Source organism: Globicephala melas, chromosome 9, assembly GCF_963455315.2.
Source record: "Globicephala melas chromosome 9, mGloMel1.2, whole genome shotgun sequence".
Classification (NCBI taxonomy): domain Eukaryota; kingdom Metazoa; phylum Chordata; class Mammalia; order Artiodactyla; family Delphinidae; genus Globicephala; species Globicephala melas.
In genome coordinates, this window is record NC_083322.1 from 75,313,397 (window position 1) to 75,335,703 (window position 22,307).

At 37.8% G+C, this 22,307-nt stretch overlaps 1 protein-coding gene across 6 annotated transcripts in view; it reads right to left on the bottom strand.

Annotated features, from left to right (window-relative positions):
• The window catches only part of RUNDC3B (RUN domain containing 3B), a 147,676-nt gene that overhangs the window by 39,105 nt on the left and 86,264 nt on the right, over positions 1 to 22,307 (bottom strand). For all 6 annotated transcript variants that reach the window (XM_030857041.2, XM_030857039.2, XM_030857042.2 and 3 more), the window contains 2 exons: positions 8,253 to 8,421; positions 2,092 to 2,249 (listed from right to left, as the gene is read on the bottom strand). In XM_030857041.2, the coding sequence (XP_030712901.1) occupies positions 2,092 to 2,249; positions 8,253 to 8,421 (327 nt within the window). The remainder of the gene's footprint in view (positions 1 to 2,091; positions 2,250 to 8,252; positions 8,422 to 22,307) is intronic.

Consider the following 22,307-nt stretch of genomic DNA (forward strand, 5'->3'; position numbering starts at 1 on the left):
GTGATGAAATAAAAACCGACGACATAATTATTTATAAGTTAAAAGCATTTAGACAAACTACCAGTATTATTTGCAAAAGAAAAATTATTTTCTTAATCTTTTAATTGTAAAGAAATAACCAGAAATCTCTACTGTTTGCTTCATAATATTCTTCTCTCTGCTTATAGTAGTGAGGGGCTACGGGAGGTATTAATCTGCCCCTCAGTGACTGATACCCCATACGACACACTCTCTTTAAAATATTAGAAAAATGGGACTTCCCTGGCGGCGCAGTGGTTAAGAATCTGCCTGCCAATGCAGGGAGCACGGGTTCGATCCCTGGTCCAGGAAGATCCCACATGCTGCAGACCAACGAAGCCCGTGCGCCACAACTGCTGAGCCTGTGCTCTAGAACCCGGGTCCACAACTACTGAGCCTGCGTGCCTAGAGCCCGTGCTCTGCAACAAGAGAAGCCACTGCGATGAGAAGCCCATGCACCGCAACGAAGGGTAGCCCCCGCTCGCCATAAATAGAGAAAGCCCACATGCAGCCACAAAGACCCAATGCAGCCAAAAAATAAAATAAAATTAAAAATATGTTTAAAAAATTAGAAAAAAAGTAAAAAACAATATGCGAACATAATTCTTTTTATCAAGATACAAATTCCCAGAAAACATTTAATTTTTATGCTCCTTAATAAAACTTTACTTAAAAAAATCATTTTTTATGCTTTTAGTCTCAAAGTATCTCCTTGCAAATTAGTTGTTAATTACAAAAGGAACAACAGTAACTATACAGAAGAGAAAAACACCTTAACCAAATGACTAAAATTAACATCACTAATAAAAGGCCAACAGACTTCATTGACCTCTGCATGTGATATCCTGAGGACACACTGCTTACGCTATATTCCAGCCACAAATGGATAAGCTCATTCTAATCACAAGGAAAAGCAAACAAACTCAAATTGACGGATAGTCTATAAAATTACTAGCCTGCATTCTCAGAAATAACAATCTCATGTGAGACAATCACTGAAAAACTATTCTAAGTTAAGAGTGACTAAAGAGAATGACAGCCAAATGCAAAATGTGATCCTGGATTGGATCCTGTACCAAAAAAGCAAAAGCAATAAGAAACATTACTTGGACAACTGATGAAAGTGAAATATGAGTTACAGGTAAAAGAAGTATTTTACTGATTTAAATTTCTTAAAATCAGATCCAAAGTGTGGGTATTTAAGATAATGCCATTGTTCTTAGGAAAAACACACTGAAGTACTAAGGGGTAAAGAGATAATGATGTATGCAACCTCTCAGGTAGTTCAAAAAATAATGTTTGTATATACAAGCAGAGGCAGAGAATTATGACATGTGGAAAATGCTGAAAATCGGTGAATCTAAGAAGGGGCATGTGGGAATTATTTTGTACTATCCTTGCAACTTTTCTGAAAGTTTGAAATTATTTCAAAGTAAAAAATTTAAAAGTCATCCTTAAGATTAAGTAAATATTAATATGAGAAGATTTTCACCATAAACAACTAATTGATAAAATTAAGTTTGACAAAATGGTACGGTTAGTGCAACTGATTTGAACAGTAATAAGTTAAGGAGCTGTACCAGAATGTAGATCAATACACAGTTTTCTTCATCAAAAAAAGTCTTGCTATGAAAAAAAGTCAGCTCTACTAAACTGTGCTTAGTGACATCCTGGCACAACCTGGTAACAAACAGTTTCTATAATGGCACTGTACTTAAATAGTACAGTGTACTTCGAATAGATGACCTTATATACCATCTTTTTGCATCAATCAATCAATCACTAAATAAATACTTTAAAAATATGCATGTGCATTTGGAATAATACACACCAAGTTATCGCGTTAACTCTGGATAGCACAACTGCAGGTGATTTTTATTTTCTTCCCATATTTTGTAAAGTTTCTACAGTGACCATGATTACTTTTATAAGAAAAAAGTAAACTTTTTAAAAAGAGTAAGTGAAAAAGAACTAAACAGAAGGCAATCAGACTTCTTGGAACCTGAATCCTATGCCACACATGCCATTTTGCTTAACTTTACTGCCAAAATTTTTCCAAAAGGACTCACTTACAGCTGATCTTGAAGCTCCACAATTATATATTCTAGTTGTTCCTTCTCCAATTTATGAGCCAGATCAGAATCTTCAATCCTCTGTAGTAGTATTTTATTCTGAGCGACAGATTCAGACAGTTGGTTCTCTCGAAGTCGTAAGAGTTCTTCAAGATAACCCTGGAAATACAGATCACCAAGATATAGCAAGTGCAAAACTCTAATATGTATCTTGAAGACAAATGCTGAGTAGCTTAAATGTTATTCTTATCTATATTGTAATGAAACAATTTCAAAGTATCACTGAAGAAATAGAAAAAAAAGCTTTAATTGAATTAAAAATTTAATATATGTTTTCCATTATTTAAAGCTCTTCTCTAAAGTTCAATAAAATATGTTTGTAATTTAAGGTAAAACTTCATTAAAACATTATAATTTCTAAGCTCCACAACAGTGATAAACACTCTCAATGCCTCCTAGCTTCAAAATACAGACCTAATTACAGAATGATCAATTATAAAGCTGCCTCTCTGTGATTATTGTTCAAAAACACTTATTAACATTTTAGCATTAACAAATTAGTGGGAAGCAGTATACTGTCTAGGTTAGGCCTGCAGGCTTAGGGATTATATCGTGTCATACTCAGTTCTACTACTTATAAACTAAGTGTCCTTGGGTAAATTACTTAATCTCTCTGTGCCTTATTTTCATCATCTAAAAAAGTGGGAACAATAAGGGTACCTAGCTGGGAAGATCAAATGAATTAATACAGTGCTTAGAATACTAGCTGGTACCCTGTATGCAATGTATAATTCCTAGCTATTATTATCAGCAGACACCTAATAGATATGAGACTTTTTGAACAGATCCTCTCTTATCTTTTCACCCATTTATTGTTTCTTTGTCCTTTTGCTCTGCTTTCTGGGAGTCTTCACTGGATTTATCCTCCAAATCCTTATACTAAATTTTTGAACTCAGGGAATCTTATTTTTCATTTCCAGTTTTTTTTGTGTGTTTTCTGACTGTTCCCTTCTCATGGCATCCTATTCTTTTTAGATCAGTGTGCTTTAAAATTCCTCTCAGGATATCAATTAGAATCTTTTTTTCTTAGAGTATTCTTCTATTCCATTTCTTATCCTTTTCACGTGCCATTAACAAACTGCTTTAGCTATTTTGGCTTCATGATACATGTTAATAGTAACTAACACTGTTCCTGTTACCGAACTTCTTTTTCAGGTTTTTTTCCTGACAATTCTCAAATATTTGCTTTTTCCATAATAAAAATCTCAAAAACTAAAGTTAATTTTTACAAATGAAATTCGGTAGGTATACACAGCTTAACAGAAACTATATAAATATGATTATTTATAAACATCAGTAATTAAACAATACTTAAATACCCAGCACTTAGATCAACCAGCAATACTTTCAGAGCCCCTATAATGTCTTTCCCTGATCACATCCCCTGCCTCCTTTGCAAAGATAACAATACCCTGAGATTTGTGTTTATCATCCCCTTGCTTTCCCTTCTAGCATTACCACAAATGTATGTCATCTTAAACAATATATTGGGCTTCCCTGGTGGCGCAGTGGTTGAGAGTCCGCCTGCCGATGCAGGGGACATGGGTTCATGCCCCGGTCTGGGAAGATCCCACATGTCGCAGAGCAGCTAGGCCCATGAGCCATGGCCACTGAGCCTGCGCGTCCGGAGCCTGTGCTCCGCAACGGAAGACGCCACAACAGTGAGAGGCCCACGTACCACAAAAACAAAAAAACAAAAAAAACAATATATTTAGTTTGGATGGGTTTTATCTATATTCTTTTGAAACTTGCTTTTTCGTCTACAGTGATGAGTCTAACTGTAGCTCACTCGTCACTCTCAATCGTGGACAGCGTTCTGCTGCATGAATACTACAGCTTATTTATTCACTCTCCTATCAATGGTCATATGGATCATTTTAGATTTTTCTTAATATAAACAATATTCCTGTGAACAGTCAGTTATGAGACAGCTGGGACACACATCTGAGAGTTTCTAGGAGACAGGACTAGGAGCAGAGTCGCTGGGCCACAGGCCACACATATCTCCACATTTACTAGATAACACCAAATGGTTCGTACTATGGTTTTTATATTAATCACATCCTGTATTAATTCACGTGACTTTACATGAGTATCAAAGTTATACTGACTTCCTAAACTCATTGGAAAATATCCCTTCTTTTCCTATTCTCAAGAACAGTCAGTATAAAATAGGAATTACTGCCTTTTGAACATTTGGTATCATTTACCTCAAAAACCAAACAAGTGTGGTGATTCTGGGGAGAGGAGGGAATAGATTTTAAACTACTTGCTTAATTTTTTCAATGATTATAGGTCTATTAGTTTTGAGAAGTAATATTTATAAAAATTCTTCATCTAAGTTTTCTAAGGTGTTGACATAAAATTGGTAAAATTATTCGTTAATAATTATGGGGGGTCTCCACTGCATTTATAGTTATGCTGCCTCTTCTTTTTTTTTTTTAATATTTATTTATTTAATTTTGGCTGCATTGGGTCTTAGCTGTGGCACACGGGATCTTTCGTTGCGGCTCGCAGGCTTTGTGTGGTGCGCGGACTCCAGGGTGCACAGGCTCTGTAGTTGTGGCACACGGGCTCCGGAGCATGTGGGCTCTGTAGTTGTTGCATGCGGGCTCCAGTGCACGTGGGCTCTGTAGTTGCACAACACAGGCACTCTAGTTGTGGCGCACGGGTTCAGATGCCCTGCGGCATGTGGGATCTTAGTTCCCCAACCAGGGATTGAACCTGTATCCCCTGCATTGGAAGGCAGATTCTCAACCACTGGACCACCAGGGAAGTCCCTGTCTAGTCTCTTTTAATTCTTAAAATTGTCTATCTGTGCCTTAACTCTTTTAAATTTAATTATGGTTGAGATTTGTATATTTCATTAGTTTTTACAGATAATCAGCTTTTGGTTTTATTAATTCTGTATCTCTATTTCATTAATATCTGCTCTTATTTTTCTTATTTTGAACTGGTTTGGTTTTTTTACTTCTTGGATGCTTAGCTCTTTAATTTTCATTCTTTCTTTTCTAAGATAAGTAATTCTCCAAGCACTGAACAAGTTGCAACTTAGTACTAAGAGTATGCATTGTTTTCATTCCTGTTCACTTCTAACTATTTCCACATTTCTTTTTTGACCCAAAATTTAGAAGACTTTATTTTTTTTAAATCCCCATTGGTGTACTTCAGGGTGTGGTAAAATTTTTCTATTGAATCTAACTTTATTGCATTGTGATCACTATTACATCATTTCTTTGGCATTTAACGGCATTTGTTTTGTGATCTAGCATAGTCCATAAAAACTGAATAGTTGTCCCATGTGTGCTTGAAAAGAATGTGTGTTCTAATTGTTAGCATTTAACATATTTTAGATTGAGCTTACTAGCTGTGTTGTTCATTACATCCTTATCAATTTTTTGTCTGTTTAATCTGTAATTATTAGGATGTTAAAATTTTCTACTATAATTATGGATTTATCCATTTCTCATGGATATTCTAACAATTTCTATCTCATATTTTTCATGGCTACATTGTTAAATGCATGTAAGTTCAGCACTGTTAAACAACATTCCTGATGAATTGTTCTTTTTTAAAAAGGCAATTCTTTCTTTAGTCTTAATGATGCTTTTTGCCTTAATGTCTATCTTGAATGATACTGATACAGAATTATTTTGGTTAGTATTTGCCTACTCTATTTTTATACTCCTAGTTTCAACTTTTTTGTGTCCCTCTTTTATGTATGCCTCTTACAGACGGCATATAACTAAAATTAATGATTTAAAACATAAATTTAAGAGTTTGTCTTTTTTCTCTTAATTTTAAAATTATTATTATTATTTTTTGGCCTCACCATGAGGCTTGTGGATCTTAGCTCCCTAACCAGGGGTTGAACCCGGGCCCTCGGCAGTGAGAGCACAGAGCCCTAACCACTGGACTGCCAGGGAATTCCCAAGAGTTTGTCTTAACTGGCAAGTTTACACCATTTACTTTTATGGTGATGTTGACTCTTTTGGTTGTATTGAGATTTATTTCTACCACTTTATTTTGTGTTTTCTTTATACCATCCTTATTTTTTCTCATTTGCTCTTTGCTATTGTGTTAATCAATTTTCCTTATTTTGTTTCTTTCTTATTATTAGTTTAAAAGCTAAATATTCTATTTCTTTTAACTGCAACTTTGGAAACAGGAATACACATTAAAAAATATGTCTATACTCCTTTGCTGTAATACAAAGACCTCAAAAGGCTTTAGCTTCAATCACCCTCTCTCTCTCTTTCTGACACTATTAGATAGTGTTTTAGTTCCATTTTACTTCCCAGAGAAGGCTGAAGCCTGAACTAATTGTTAAGCTTCAGATATTTTGTAATTCAGCTGTTAAAACACTGCTATTATAAAAAATTAAATTTTATAAACTTACCATTAAGTAAATTATATCAAAAAACAGAATAACTACAAAACCTATCGTTTCCCAAGTGTTTTACTATATTTTACTATTACAATCTGTGCTCTTCAAGTCATTTATATTTACTGTGTCTGCCTGGTATGGTGTGCTACTGTGCCTCTCTTCCTGATTCTACATTCAGTGACATCAAATTGGTAGTTTTAAGTTGGCCATGATGGGAGTATTCATCCCAGAGAAATCAGCAAATGCTACAAATCAGGGCTTATCTAATTCCTCTGCAAAGCAAGTTGTTAATCATATCCCAGAACAACACTGCCACCCCATAATGGTCACTAATATTGCTGTTGCTGTTTCATGTAGTCAAGGTTTATTTGTCAATTTCTGTGCTTACTCTGCCATTTTGCAGCGCATCCTGCCTTCTAGGTTCAGTTTCCAACTCGAATGATAGCGGGCCTAGGTTTGCTGCTCCCCGGTTGGTATTAAAACACAAGTACCTAGGTTAAGGGAATGGCCCCTCACCCCCACCCCAGAAGCCTGCAGTGACTGTAACTCATGACTTATTCCAGGCCCTTCTTTGTTTACGGTCCTTAGTGAGGCCCTTCTTTGTTTACAGTCCTTAGTGAGCTCCTATTTTTTAGGCCCTTCTTTGTTTACAGTCCTTAGTGAGCTCCTATTCTTTGAGAGAGCAGCTCTGTATGAAACTCTTTCAAATTTTATCCTACTTGGCATTTTCAGATTTTCGCAATGTAAAGGCTTTCAGTTACCATAGCGTGACTTCCGGCTGGTAGCTGGTACCAGAATTCTCCTTTAACAGGGTATTAAAGTTTTCTTTATATTTCTAACTAGCAGCTGTTTGTCTACAGGAAATCTCTTCATATTTGTAAATTTCCTTTGTAACCATTTTCCTCAGTGTATTTTTTATTGTTCTGATAATTCTATGGATAATTCAATTGGGCTCTCCCTACACAGCTCATCTATGAATAATGATAATTTGAAAGGAAGGGTAGGAAGGAAAATAAATCATACAGTGAAAAAGAAGAGGTTACAACTCAAGATGATAGAGTTTATATTCCATTCTGTTATGTACCCCACTTTGCCTACTACAGCGCTTAACCCACAAGAGCTGCTAAAATACCTGATTTAAAAAAAAAAAAAGAGTGAGACACATATATGGAATTTCTTAGGCAATTACTGCATTTTCATAAACCAAATAATCCTTTATAAAATTAATCATAGAAACTAATACCTCAGACAAATGAAACTGCATACAGAAGAATAAATGGCTTATTATATATATTAAAACATAAAATTATTTAAGAAACAAAAGCCTCTCCTAAAACTGGCCCTGATTTTTTTGTTTGTTTGTTTTTTGCGGTACGCGGGCCTCTCACCGTTGTGGCCTCTCCTGTTACGGAGCACAGGCTCTGGACGCGCAAGCTCAGCGGCCATGGCTCACGGGCCCAGCCGCTCCGCGGCATGTGGGATCTTCCTGGACCGGGGCACGAACCCGTGTCCCCTGCATCGGCAGGCGGACTCTCAACCACTGTGCCACCAGGGAAGCCCAGGCCCTGATTTTTAATTAAAAGGAGGACAATCCAAGAACAGAAAGGAAGTAGCAATAGGTAAATACTTCTATACAGCTAAAAGGTCTTTTGGTAGTGACAGTCTAAAGGTAGTACTAGAACCAAATTAAATGACTTTTGACAACTGATAAATACCTTCTGTTCCAGTGTTAGTTGATACTTTTGTTTAACTCTCTTACACTTGTTGAACCAACTATTCTCATCCATGATGAAAGGAGGCCCGATGTTCTCTGGAGTGCTGCTTTCACTACCACTGCTTCCCAAAGTCCTCAGCTCTTCCTCATCACTGCTGATGCTGTCAGAACTGAGAAGATTAAAAATTTTTAAAGAAACTAAATTCATAATATGTTCCACTTTGATTTTTTAGAAACACTTCTGTATTTGCAAGCTACTGGTGAGCAAGCTCCAAAATATTCATCACTGACTATACAATAATAATGATATTATCATCAAGCCTAGAGATGCTACAGAAGTTCAAGTGAGGTTTACAGACCTAAGGGCACTAACACAGAAACTGTGAGAATGTCCTGAGGAGAGAGAAAACACTTCTAAAGAAGAGAACCAGAAACTCCACATGTGCTGAGAAGACCTGTCTAGCTGTGTTCTTTTTACTGTCCCACGTAGATCAAAAGAATGAAACTGGAACCCTATCTTATACCATATACAAAAATCATTCTAAATAGATTAAAGACTTGAATGTAAGACCTGAAACTGTAAAAATCCTAGGAGAAAACATGGGGGTAAGCCCTTGACATCAATCTTGACAACGATTTTTGGATTTGACACCAAAAAAAAAAAAAAGTAAAAAAAAAAGCAAAAGCAAGATAAAGAAGCGGGGCTACATCAAACTAAAAGCCTTCTGCACAGCAAAGGAAACCAGCAACAAAATGAAAAGGCAACATACTGAATGGGAGGAAATATCTGCAAATCATATATCTGATAAGGAGTTAATATCCAAGATATATAGAGAACTCAACAGCCAAAAAACAAACGTGATTGAAAAATAATCAGAGGAATAGAATAGACATTTTTCAAAAAAAGACATACGAATGGCCAACAGGTACATAAAAAGGTGCTCAACATCACTTATCATCAGGGAAATGCAAATCAAAATCACAAGATATCACCTCACATCTGTCATAATGGCTATCATCTTAAAAAAAAAAAATGACTATCATCAAAAAGATAAGTGTTGGGCTTCCCTGGTGGCACAGTGAGAGTCTGCCTGCCGATGCAGGGGACATGGGTTCGTGCCCCGGTCCGGGAAGGTCCCACATACCGCGGAGCGGCTGGGCCCATGAGCCTGTACTCTGCAACGGGAGAGGCCACAACAGTGAGAGGCCCGCGTACTGCAAAAAAACAAACAAACAAAAAAGATAAGTGTTGATGAGGATGTGGAGAAAAGGGAACCCCTGTGCACTGCTGTGGGAGTGTCAACTGATACGGTCATTATGGAAAACAGAATGGAGTTTCCTCAAAATATTGAAAATAGAACTACCATATGATCCAGCAATCCCACTTCCAGGAATGTATCAAAAGGAAATGAAAACAGAATCTTGAAGAGATACCTGTACTCCCATGTTTACTGCAGCACAAGTAATCAAGATATGGACATGAGCTAAGTGTCCATCAATAAATGAATGGATAAAGAAGATGTGGTGTATACATATACACAGTGGAATACCGTTCAGCCATGAGAGGTTAAGAAATCTTGCCATTTGCAACAACATGGATGGATCCTGAGAGCATTATGCTAAGTGAGATAAGCCAGACACAGAAAGACAAATACTGGAGGTATCACTTATATGTAGAATCTTAAAAAAAAAAAAAAAAGTTAAACTCATAGTAATAGAGACTAGAACATGGTTCCCAGGGGCGAGGAGGAGGAATAGGGAGAGGTTGGTAAAAGGGTACAAACTTTCAGCTGTAAGATTAATAAAGTCTGAGCATCTACTGTAAAACATGGTGATTATAGTTGATAACACTGTATTATATAACTGAAATTTGTTAAGAGAGTATAACTTAAATGTTCACACACACACACAAAAAGATAAATACATGAGGTGATGGATATGTTAATTAACAACACGGGGGAAATCCTTCCGCAAGGTATACATTATCAAAATACGGTATCAAATCACCACAATGTACACTTGAAATATCTCAGAATTTTATTTGTTAATGATACATCAATAAAGCTGATTTTACAAAAGAGTAAGAAAAGATCATCACAAACCCAAAGAAGGTAGAAGAAACAAAATAATATAGATAAAAACAGAAATTAATGAGCTAGATGGCAAAGGTACAACAGAGGATCAACAAAGAAAAACAAACACTTAATGACTAACAAAATTGATAAAGCTTTGGTAAGGATGATTTAAAAGACAAAAAAATAAAAGTTACAATAACAAAAAGCAAAAGATAATATAACTAGAGATGAAAAGAGATTTAAAAGATATTAAAAGAAATTCTCTGAACATCATGATATAAAATTCTGAAAATTTTAACAAAATAAAATTTACCAAAACTGAACCAATAATAGAAACTGGAAAGATGATAAATAAATCAGTAAGTTTTAAAAACATCCAAGAGGGACTTCCCTGGTGGCACAGTGGTTAGAAATCTGCCTGCCAGTGCAGGGGACATGGATTCCATCCCTGTTCTGGGAAGATCCCACGCGCTGCAGAGCAACTAAGCCCATGCACCACAACTACTGAGCCTGTGCTCTAGAGCCTGTGAGCCACAATCACTGAGCCTGTGTGCCACAACGACTGAAGCCCATGCACCTAGAGCCCGTGCTCCTCAACAAGAGAAGCCACCGCAATGAGAAGGCTGCGCACCGCAACAAAGAGTAGCCCCCGCTCACCACAACTAGAGAACGCCTGTGTGCAGGAACAAAGGCCCAACACAGCCGAAAGTAAAAATAAATAAATAGATATATTTGTGGAAACAAAGAAAAAAAGCAATGAATACACAAAAAAATTAAAAAACAAAAAATAAATTAAAAAATCCAAGAGTAGAAAGGGAGAACTGATAACAAGGAAGTTCCTTATAAGGACAAGGAAGAAAATAAATGCTAACTACGGTGGTCCAAGGAACTATATAAACACTTCACATACATCACCTCATTAATCCTCATGATATCCCCATGAGGTACTGCTGTACTATTTAATAGGTTCATTCAGCAAATGAAGAAAATGAGAATATGAGATGATAAGCAGATGCTTGAGGTCACACCAGTAAGGGGAACTGGTATCACTATTTTAGGCAGAACATTCAGTGGAGGCTTCATTACTAAGGTGGTATTAAGCTGAGTTTTAGAGAAGATGAATGAACTAGCCATGCAAATATCTGAGAGAGACTGTGCTCCTGGTAGAGGACAGAAAGATGCACAGGTGTGCCCGGTGTGCTCAAGGGATAACAAGATGGCAAGTGTTACTGAAGCACAGTGAGTAACAGGGCAGGGAGTAAGACATGAGGTCAGAGAGGTACTGAAGGCCAGATCAACTACGGAATTTGTTTTTCACTTCGGGTCAGAAGGAAAGAAACTACTGGAAAGTTGTGAGCAGAGGAATGAAGTGATTTGACTTATAGTTCAAAAGGATCACTCTGGCTGCTCTATGGAGAAATAAACTACAGGAGGCAAGAGGTGGAGCACGAAGACTCTTGCAAATCTCCAGGTTTAAATTTAGGAGGTGATGGTGGTGCAAAAATATTTGCTGATGGATCGTATGTGGATTACGGAAGAGAGAATTCAACAATGACTCCAAAGTTTTTGAGCATAAATGACTGGAATGCTAGAACTACCATTCTTGGAATGGCAAAGACTAAAGGAAGGAAAGCTGTTTTGTGTGAGGGGGTGTGGGGTGATGGGATTAGGAGTTCATTATTGTACCTGTTATATCTGAGGTGCTTATTACACATCCAAGTGGAGGTGTCAACTTGGCAGCTGGATGTATGAGTTTCAGAGTTTAGAGTAGTGTTCCAGGTGGAAGTATATATTTGGGAAAGAGCAGCACATAGATAGTATTTAAAGCCATGAAACTAGATGAAACTACTTAGTACAGACAGAGAAGATGATTCAGGACTGATCTCTGAAACAGTCCAACATTTAGAGGTTGGGGAAATGAGGAGAAAGCAGTGAAGGGGAGTAAAAAGGAGGAAAAGCAGAAGAGTGCTGACAAGAGCAGTCATGTGTATCAAACACTGCTCCAAGGTCAAGTAAGGTGAGGAAACTAACCCCTGGATTTCGCAACAAGACAATTACTGGTGACTCTGAAAATAGCAGTTTCAGTGGTAGGTATTAAAGCTCATATGAATAGTTCAAGAGTGAATGGAGACAAAAAAAAAAAAAAAGGGAGGCATGGTTTTGTAATAAAGGAAGGGGTACTAAGAAAAAGCTAGAAGTGAATGTGGGGTTAGGAAAGTCTCTCTTTCCTAAGAGAGACTGTTAGGAAATAAGATTTTTTAAGATGGGGAAAATAACAACATGCTTATATGCTGTGATGTGTGGGAAGATCTAGAAAAGGAAAAATTAATGGAAGGGGACAACCGCTGGAGCTAAGACCTTAAACAGAAAAGACAGGATGGGATGCAGTACACAGGCGAAAAGACTGGCCTTTGGTAGCAAATGATTAGCGTCTCCCTACTAAGAGGGGGAAAAGGCAGAGTACAGTGGTCCCTCAGTACTCATGAAGGACTGGTTCCAGGAGCCACCCCAGATATCAAAGTCCATGGGTGCTCAAGTCCCTTATATGTACAAGTCCCATATACATCTGATCCACAGCTGGTTGATTCATGGAGGTGAAACCTGCAGATATGGACAGCCAACAGTACATGGAATGCTACGCTTAGGAAGGGCAATTGAACAGCATGCTGGATCGTTTACGGTCTCTCTAACTCAGCAATTTTGTTTGCAGAAATTTACCTCTTTAGGAAATAATCATTCTAAGTATAAAGACTTAGCTACTAGAATATTATACTTTAAAGTGAAAAATTGAAGGCATCATAAAAGACCAATAATCATTGGCTACTACTAGACTTTTTTGGCCTAAAATCCATTCAAGGAAAAAATGTTTAAAGTTACACCAAGCAGTAACTCAGAAAAAACTTTTCTTTTCTCACTGGTACACAACCTAAAACTTAATTAAACCAATTTTAAATATGAAATATATTTTAGGATGTTTTCTCTTAACATATTTCATGTATTTAGCTTCAGAAGGATAAAACTCTATTTCAAAAGACTAATAGCTAATAAATATTTTTTAAAGTTCAACTTCACCAGCAATCAAATAAATGCAAACCGAAACAACAACAGGATATCATTTTTTACTTACAGAATTAGCCACACCTTTAAGTTGGAAACTGTGGAGGCAGGCACTGTCACATATTGCTGATAGGATCTACATTAGTATGGCCTCTCTGGACATGCTCTCTTGACAGCATGTTTCAAAAGTTTCAATGACATATATACTAGAAATTCTACTTCCAGGATTTTTTTTTTAAATTTATTTTTGGCTGTGCTGGGTCTTCGTTGCTACACGTGGGCTTTCTCTAGTTGCAGCAAGCGGGGGCTACTCTTCGATGAGGTGTGAGGGCTTCTCATTGCAGTGGCTTCTATTGTTGCGGGGCATGGGCTCTAGGTGCGCGGGCTTCAGTAGTTGTGGCATGCGGGCTCAGTTGTTGTGGCTCGCAGGCTCTAGAGCACAGGCTCAGTAGCTGTGGTGCACAGGCTTACTTATTCTGTGGCATGTGGGATCTTCCTGGACCAGGGCCCAAACCCATGTCCCCTGCATTGGCAGGCAGATTCCTAACCACTGTGCCACCAGGGAAGCCCCTACTTCCAGGATTTTAACTTAAAGAAATAATGATGGTTCTGCATAAAAAGATGTAGTGACAAGGATATTAACTGCAATACTATATACGACGAAACTAAATGCACTCCAGAAGTACAATAACTGGGTTAACATACTATACTAACAATGAATTCTATTTATTTTAGGAAATGATGCTATAGAAGGACAGTTAAAGACGTGCAACAATGTTCATTATACAGTATTAAGGGAAACAGTTACATGTATATTATGTTTCCATTTTAATTTAAAAATATTCCTATGTACAGAAAAGGCTGAAAGCTATCCATCAAAATGTTAATGCTTCTAGCAGTTGCTCCTTAAATGTAAGATGAGTGACTTAAGCTTTCTTCTACTTTCTACTTTTCTGTACTTTCCAACTATTCTACAATAAACACTTAATTTTCCAAATAAGTTAAAAGCAGTAATTTGGGGAGGGACAGACTCTTATGGTTTCTTAAATGAGGCATCAAATAGAATTTTTAAAAATTGTGTCTAATTACAGGTACATTTGGGTGGAAGTAATTCAATTTTTAAAATATTGGCTCTTTATGACTATTAGGATAGTTTAAATCTTTCTAAAAAGAAAAGCTCCATGGTCTGTAATGCTAACTGGGTTACGACTAGGTTGAATTGGTATTTCCTTTCTTGTTTATATAACAAGATGGTAGGAATCCTTTAGTATACAAAGAAGAGGAAGCTATACATATATGTTTGGATTAGTGCATCAAAGAAAGAGGAAATTGCACAAAAAAATCAGACAAAAGTGGCTAAGCAGCTGGGGACACAGAATATAGGTCATTAAACTCATTCTGAGGGCACCAGATGAGAAGGCTTCATTATCATATCTTTTTAAAAGCACTGTAATAATTACTACAGTCTCTTAGGTACGAAAAGAGAAAAATCTGTATTTACATTTTTCTTCATATTTTAATTTAAATTATTTCCTAAATCGCTAAAAATAGCCTTTCTAACTGCATTCTGATGACCAAACTCCTCTCTCCAACTGTCATCTTGCTCTTTAATTTCAGACTTGAGGCCCACTCTGCACAAACTAGCTGTGTGACTATGGCCAAGGTATTTAACCTCTCTGTGTTTCAGTTTTCTCATTTAAAAATAAGGACAGTGGTGCTTACCTCACTGGCTTCTGAGGAGATTAATGAGTTAATAGAAGTAAATGACTTAAAACAATGCTTGCTATATAATAAACATGCAATAAATGGTATTGACATTTTTACTAGTATTGTTTTGAACTATCCGTTATCTTCACAAAATGTCCTATAATCCAAACATATCCCAAAAGAGTACAATTTTATGCCTGTTAAAAACATCTTCTTGGTGTATTTCTTTTCTAGATCTAATGTAACAGACTTATCCCTTTTCCCAAGGGATCTACTTACTTAAGTTAGAAATCTTTGTACCATAATACTCTATTCCTCCTTCTCCTTCATCACCTAAAATATCTTCACACTCCTAGCTCTGAAATCATAGTGACTTCTCTTACTAGATGGTGATTATCTTGGATACAGGGATTGCATTCCTTTTTAGAAGTTCACAGAGTTCCTATAGTCTTGACATGTATGTATCCCTAGGAAAGTTTCTTTAGGCACTCAATAAATGTATCTTGGGTGTGTGTGTATGTTTGTGTGTACATATACATATATTACATATATACATATATTACTCACTCTATCTCCCTTACAGCTTTGGCCTGATCATAACATTTCAGAAGTATATAAAGAGAGGGGAGCAGAGTCAAGATGGCAGGCTAGGAGGACGCGGAATTCGCATCTCCCGCACAACTAGGGCACCTAGCTGGCACCGGTGGGGGACCACAGACACCTAAGGGGACGGGAGGAACCCCCAGCGACTGGGTAGGACATGGGGCCTGGGTGGAAGGGACGGGGGAGGAGAAGTGGAGGCGGGAAAGTACTGGCAGCCCTGGACTGGCGGCCCTGAGGGGCGGCTGGGGGAGGGGAGGAGTTCCTACACCCAGTGGGACCCACCCACGAGATGGGGGAGACCCTGGGGGAGACAGTGGGGGAGGGGCGTGAAGGAATGGAAGGGAACGGGGCCAGGCTTTCCCTGTCCACTTAGGCACCGGGGAGCCTCTTGGGCTCCCGGGCCTAATCCTCTGCCCTCGGAGCCTCCCTCCTGCCCGCAGAACCCAAGCCCCGCCCCTACACCCCCACCCAGGGCCTTACCTCTACGCTTGGAGACACCTCAGAGACCCCCTCCAACGTGCTGGGCCTAAACCCCACCCACACGCCCTCACCCACAACCTTACCTCCAAACTCTGGAACCCCACACGCCAGAGGCCCTTCTTTGGACGTGCTATTCCTCCCCTTCTGGGCGGGGCCTAAGCAGAGGCCCTGCCCTACACTTGAACGTCGCCAGCCTAGGCCCCGCCCACAAAGCCTTTTCCAGCTGGCGTGGGTCTTGAGCCTAGACCCTGCCCCACACTGAAACATCAGGCCTCACGCTGAAATGTCACCCCCCACCTAGGCTCCGCCCCACCCTAAACCCCACCCCTGCCTATGTTCCAAACTCTGCCTGAACTCTGCCCCACTTAGTCAAGGCTTTCTTTTTTCTTCTTTTAGGTTGGGGTTCTATTTTACCCTGTTGTTGATTCATTTATACTTTTATTTTTTCTAATAAATCTTTTATTTTTCTAATTTTATTGTATTCTTTACACTTTGTTACTGCTCTGCTCCTTTTGGCTTGTTCCCTCCCTTTTCTTAAATTTATTTATTTATTTGTTTATTTTCTTTTTTCTGTTGTGGTTTTGTTTTACTTTGTTGAAGTTGTTTCAATTATATTTTTATTTTTTCTAATATATTTTTTATCTTTCTAATTTTATTTTATTTTTTATTCTTTGTTATTGTACTGCTTGCTTTTTTTTTTTTTTTTTTGCCACACCATGCAGCTTGCCGAATCTTGGTTCCCAGGCCGAGGGTTGGCCCGAGCTCCTGTGGTGGGAGTGCCAAGCCCAAACTGCTGGACTAACGGAGAACCTCAGACCCCAGGGAATATTAATTGGAGTGAGGCCTCCCAGAGGTCCTCATCTCAGCACCAAGACCTGGCTCTACCCAACTGCCTGCAAACTCCAGTGCTGGATGCCTCAGGCTAAACAACCAGTAAGACAGGAATAAAGCCCCAACCCAACCATCAAAAAAAACAACTGAAATGACAAAATAATATGTTACAGACAGAGGAGCAAGGTAAAAACGTACAAGATCAAATAAATGCAGACAAAATAGGCAAGCTACCTGAAAAAGAATTCAGAGTAATGATAGTAAAGATGATCCAAAATCTCAGAAACAGAATGGAGAAAATATAAGAAACGTTTAACAAAGATCTAGAAGAACTAAAGAGCAAACAAACAGTGATGAACAACACAATAACTGAAATGTAAAATACTCCAGAAGGAATCAATAGCAGAGTAACTGAGGCAAAAGAACAGGTAAGTGAGCTGGAAGACAGAATGGTGGAAATAACTGGCAGGGAGCAGAATAAAGAAAAAAGAATGAAAAGAATTGAGGACACTCTCAGAGACCTCTGGGAGAGCATTAAACGCACCAACATTTGAATTATAGGGGTCCCAGAAGAAGAGAAAAAGAAAGGGACTGAGAAAATATTTGAAGAGATTACAGTGAAAAACTTCCCTAACATAGAAAAGGAAATAGTCAATCAAGGCCAGGAAGCTCAGAGAGTCCCATACAGGATAAACCTAAAGAGAAACACGCCGAGACGCACATTAATCAAACTATCAAAAAAATATTAAAAGCAGCAAGGGAAAAGCAACAAATAACATACAAGGGAATCCCCATAAGGTTAACAGCTGATCTTTCAGCAGAAACTCTGCAAGCCAGAAGGGAGTGGCAGGACATATTTAAAGGGAAGAAACTACAACCAAGATTACTCTGCCCAGCAAGGATCTCATTCAGATTGACAGAGAAATCAAAAGCTTTACAGACAAACAAAAGCTATGAGAATTCAGCACCACTAAACCAGCTTTACAACAAATGCTAAAGGAACTTCTCTAAGAGGGAAACACAAGAGAAGAAAAAGACCCACAAAAACAACCCCAAATCAGTCATGAAAATGGTAATAGGAACATACATATCGAAAATCACCTTGAATGTAAATGGATTAAATGCTCCAACCAAAAGACACAGACTGGCTGAACGGATATAAAACCAAAATCCTTATATATGCTATCTACAAGAAACCCACTTCAGACCTAGGGACACAGACTGAAAGTGAGGGGATGGAAAAAGATATTCCATGCAAACGGAAATCACAAGAAAGCTGGAGTAGCAATACTCATATCAGATAAAATAGACTTTAAATTAAAGACTGTTACAAGAGATGAGGAAGGACACTACATAATGATCAAGGGATCAATCCAAGAAGAAAGTGTAACAATTATAAATATTTATGCACCCAACAAAGGAGCACCTCAAAATACATAAGGCAAATGCTAACAGCCATAAAAGGAGAAATTGACAGTAACACAGTAATACTGGGGGACTTTAACATCCCACTTACACCAATAGATCATCCAGCCAGAAAATCAATAAGGAAACACAAGCTTTAAATGACATAATAGACCAGACAGACTTAATTGATATCTTTAGGACATTACACTTGAAAGCAGAAAAATACACTTCTTCTCAAGTGCACATGAACGTTCTCCAGAATAGACCACATCTTGGGACAAAAATCAAGCCTTGGAAAATTTAAGAAAATTGAAATCGTATCAAGCATCTCTTCCAACCACAATGCTATGAGTTTAGAAATCAATTACAGGAAAAAAAACTGTAAAAAACACAAATACATGGAGGCTAAACAGCGTGCTGCTAAACAGCCAAGAGATCATTGAAGAAATCAAAGAAGAAATTAAAAAATACCTAGAAACAAATGACAACGAAAACACAACGATCCAAAAACCTATGGGATGCAGAAAAAGCAGTTCTAAGAAGGAAGTTCAGAGCAATTCAAACTCACCTCAAGACACAAGAAAAATCTCAAATAAACAATCTAACCTTACACCTACAGCAATTAGAGAAAGAAGAACAAAGAAAACCCAAAGTTAGTAGAAGGAAAGAAATCACAGAGACTTCACTGGTGGCACAGTGGTTAAGAATCCGCCTGCCAATGCAGGGGACACTGGGTCAAGCCCTTGTCTGGGAAGATGCCACATGGCACGGAGCAACTATGCCTGTGCACCACAACTACTGAGCCTGTGCTCTAGAGCCTGCAAGCCACAACTATTGAAGCCCGTGTGCCACAACTTGAAGCCCGTGTGCCTAGAGCCCATGCTCCGCAACAAGAGAAGCCACCACAATGAGAGGCCCAGGCACCGCAACAAAGAGTAGCCCCTGCTCGCTGCAACTAGAGAAAGCCTGCGCACAGCAACAAAGACCCAATGCAGCCAGAAATAAATAATAAATAAATACAATTTTTTTAAAAAATTCAACACCCATTTATGATAAAAACTCTCCAGAAAGTGGGCATAGAGGGAACCTTCCTCAACCTAATAAAAGCCATATATCACAAACCCACAGCGAACATCATTCTCAATGCTGAAAAACTGAAACCATTTCCTCTAAGGTCAGGAACAAGATAAGGATGTCCACTCTTGCCACTATTATTCAACATAGTATTGGAAGCCCTAGCCACAGCAATCAGAGAAGAAAAATAAATAAAAGGAATACAAATTGGAAAAGAAGATGTAAAACTGTCACTGTTTGCCGATGACATGATACTATACATAGAAAATCCTAAAGATGCCACCAGAAAACTACTAGAACTAATCAATGAATTTGGTAGGGTTGTAGGATACAAAATTAATGCACAGAAATCTCTTGCATTCCTATACAGTAACAATGAAAGATCAGAAAGAGAAATTAAGGAAACAATCCCATTTACCATTGCAACAAAAAGAATAAAATACCTAGGAATAAACCTACCTAAGGAGGCAAAAGACCTGTAATCAGGAAACTATAAAACACTGATGAAAGAAATCAAAGATAACATAAACAGATGGAGAGATATACCATGCTCCTGGATTGGAAGAATCAATATTGTGAAAATGGCTGTACTACACCCAAAGCAATCTACAGGTTCAAAGCAATCCCTATCAAATTACCAATGGCATTTTTTACAGAACTAGAACAAAAAATTTTACAATGTGTATGGAAACACAAAACACCCTGAATAGCCAAAGCAATCTTGAGAAAGAAAAACAGAGCTGCAGGAATCAGGCTCCCTGACTTCAGACTATAAATACTACAAAGCTACAGTAATCAGGACAGTATGGTACTGGCACAAAAACAGAAATATAGATCAATGGAACGGGATAGAAAGCCGAGAGATAAACCCACGCACATATGGTCACCTTATCTTTGATAAAGAAGGCAAGAATATACAATGGAGAAATGACAGCCTCTTAAATAAGTGGTGCTGGGAGAAATGGACAGATACATGTAAAAGAATGAAATTAGAACACACCCTAACACCGTACACAAAAATAAACTCAAAATGGATTAAATAAGGCCAGACACTATAAAACCCTTAGAGGAAAATACAGGCAAAACACTATATGACATAAATCACAGCAAGATCCTTTTTGACCCATCTCCTAGAGTAAGGGAAATAAAAACAAAAATAAACAAATCGGACCTAATGAAACTTCAAAGCTTTTGCACAGCAAAGGAAACCGTAAACAAGACGAAAAGACAACCCTCAGAATGGGAGAAAATATTTGCAAATGAAACAATGGACAAAGGATTAATCTCCAAAATATATAAGCAGCTCATGCAGCTAAATATCACAAAACCAAACAACCCAATTCAAAAATGGGTGGAAGACCTAAATAGACATTTCTCCAAAGGAGATATACAGATGGCCAACAAATACATGAAAAGATGCTCAGCATCACTAATCATTAGAAAAATGCAAATCAAAACCACAATGAGGTATCAGCTCACACTGGTCAGAAAGGCCATCATCAAAAAATCTAGAAAAAATAAGTGCCAGAGAGGGTGTGGAGAAAAGGGAACCCTCCTGCACTGTTGGTAGGAATGTAAACTGACACAGCTACTATGGAGAACAGTATGGAGTTTCCTTAAAAAAACTAAAAAAAGAACTACCATATGACCCAGCAATCCCACTACTGGGCATATACTCTGAGAAAACCATAATTCAAAAAGAGTCATGTACCACAATGTTCATTGCAGCACTATTTACAATAGCCAGGACATGGATGCAACCTAAACGTCCACTGACAGAAAAATGGATAAAGAAGATGTGGCACATATATATAATGGAATATTACTCAGCCATAAAAAGGAAGAAAATTGAGTTATTTGTAGTGAGGTGGATGGACCTAGAATCTGTCATACAGAGTGAAGTAAGTCAGAAAGAGAAAAACAAATACCATATGCTAATGCATATGTATGGCATTTCAAAAAGTGGTACTCATGAACCTAGTGGCAGGGCAGGCATAAAGACACAGACGTAGAGAATGGACTTGAGGGCACAAGGGGGGAAGGGTTAGCTGTGACGAAGTGAGAGAGTAGCACTGACACATATACACTACCAAATGTAAAGTAGATAGCTAGTGGGAAGCTGCTGCACAGCACAGGGAGATCAGCTCGATGCTTTGTGACGACCTAGAGGGGTGGCATAGGGAGGGTGGGAGGGAGGCGCAAGAGGGAGGGAATATGGGGATATATATGGGGATATATGTATACATATAGCTGATTCACTTTGTTGTACAGCAGAAACTAACACAACACTGTAAAGCATTTATACTCCAATAAAGATGTGAAAAAGAAAGAAGTATATAAAGATCATTATTCTATTTGGGAAGTCAATTATGCAAGAAGATCTTCAGAATAGATTTCATCTGATTAATTTTCAATGCTGATGAGATTATGGAAAATCCGTAACTCTCACAAAATACTGGTAGCAGGATAAATTGATACAACTCTAAGAACAGACTTTAAGAGCCACAAAATTTTTCACTGTACTTACCTGAATAACTCTATAAATGCACAACAGAAACAAAAGGAAAATTTATTTGCACAAAAATGTTCATTATTCTTTTCATTATAATGGAGATAAATGAAAAACAATTTAAATAATGAATTATAGTTTTGTAATCTCAATGGACTATTACAGAGCTATTAAAGTTATTATATTGACTACAGCAGTAGAAATACACGCTATTTTTTAAAAACTATATTTACACTGGGATTACAATTATGTAAAAACTATATATTTATATATACACTAAAAACACAACTGGAGTTTATATTTTTGAATGATC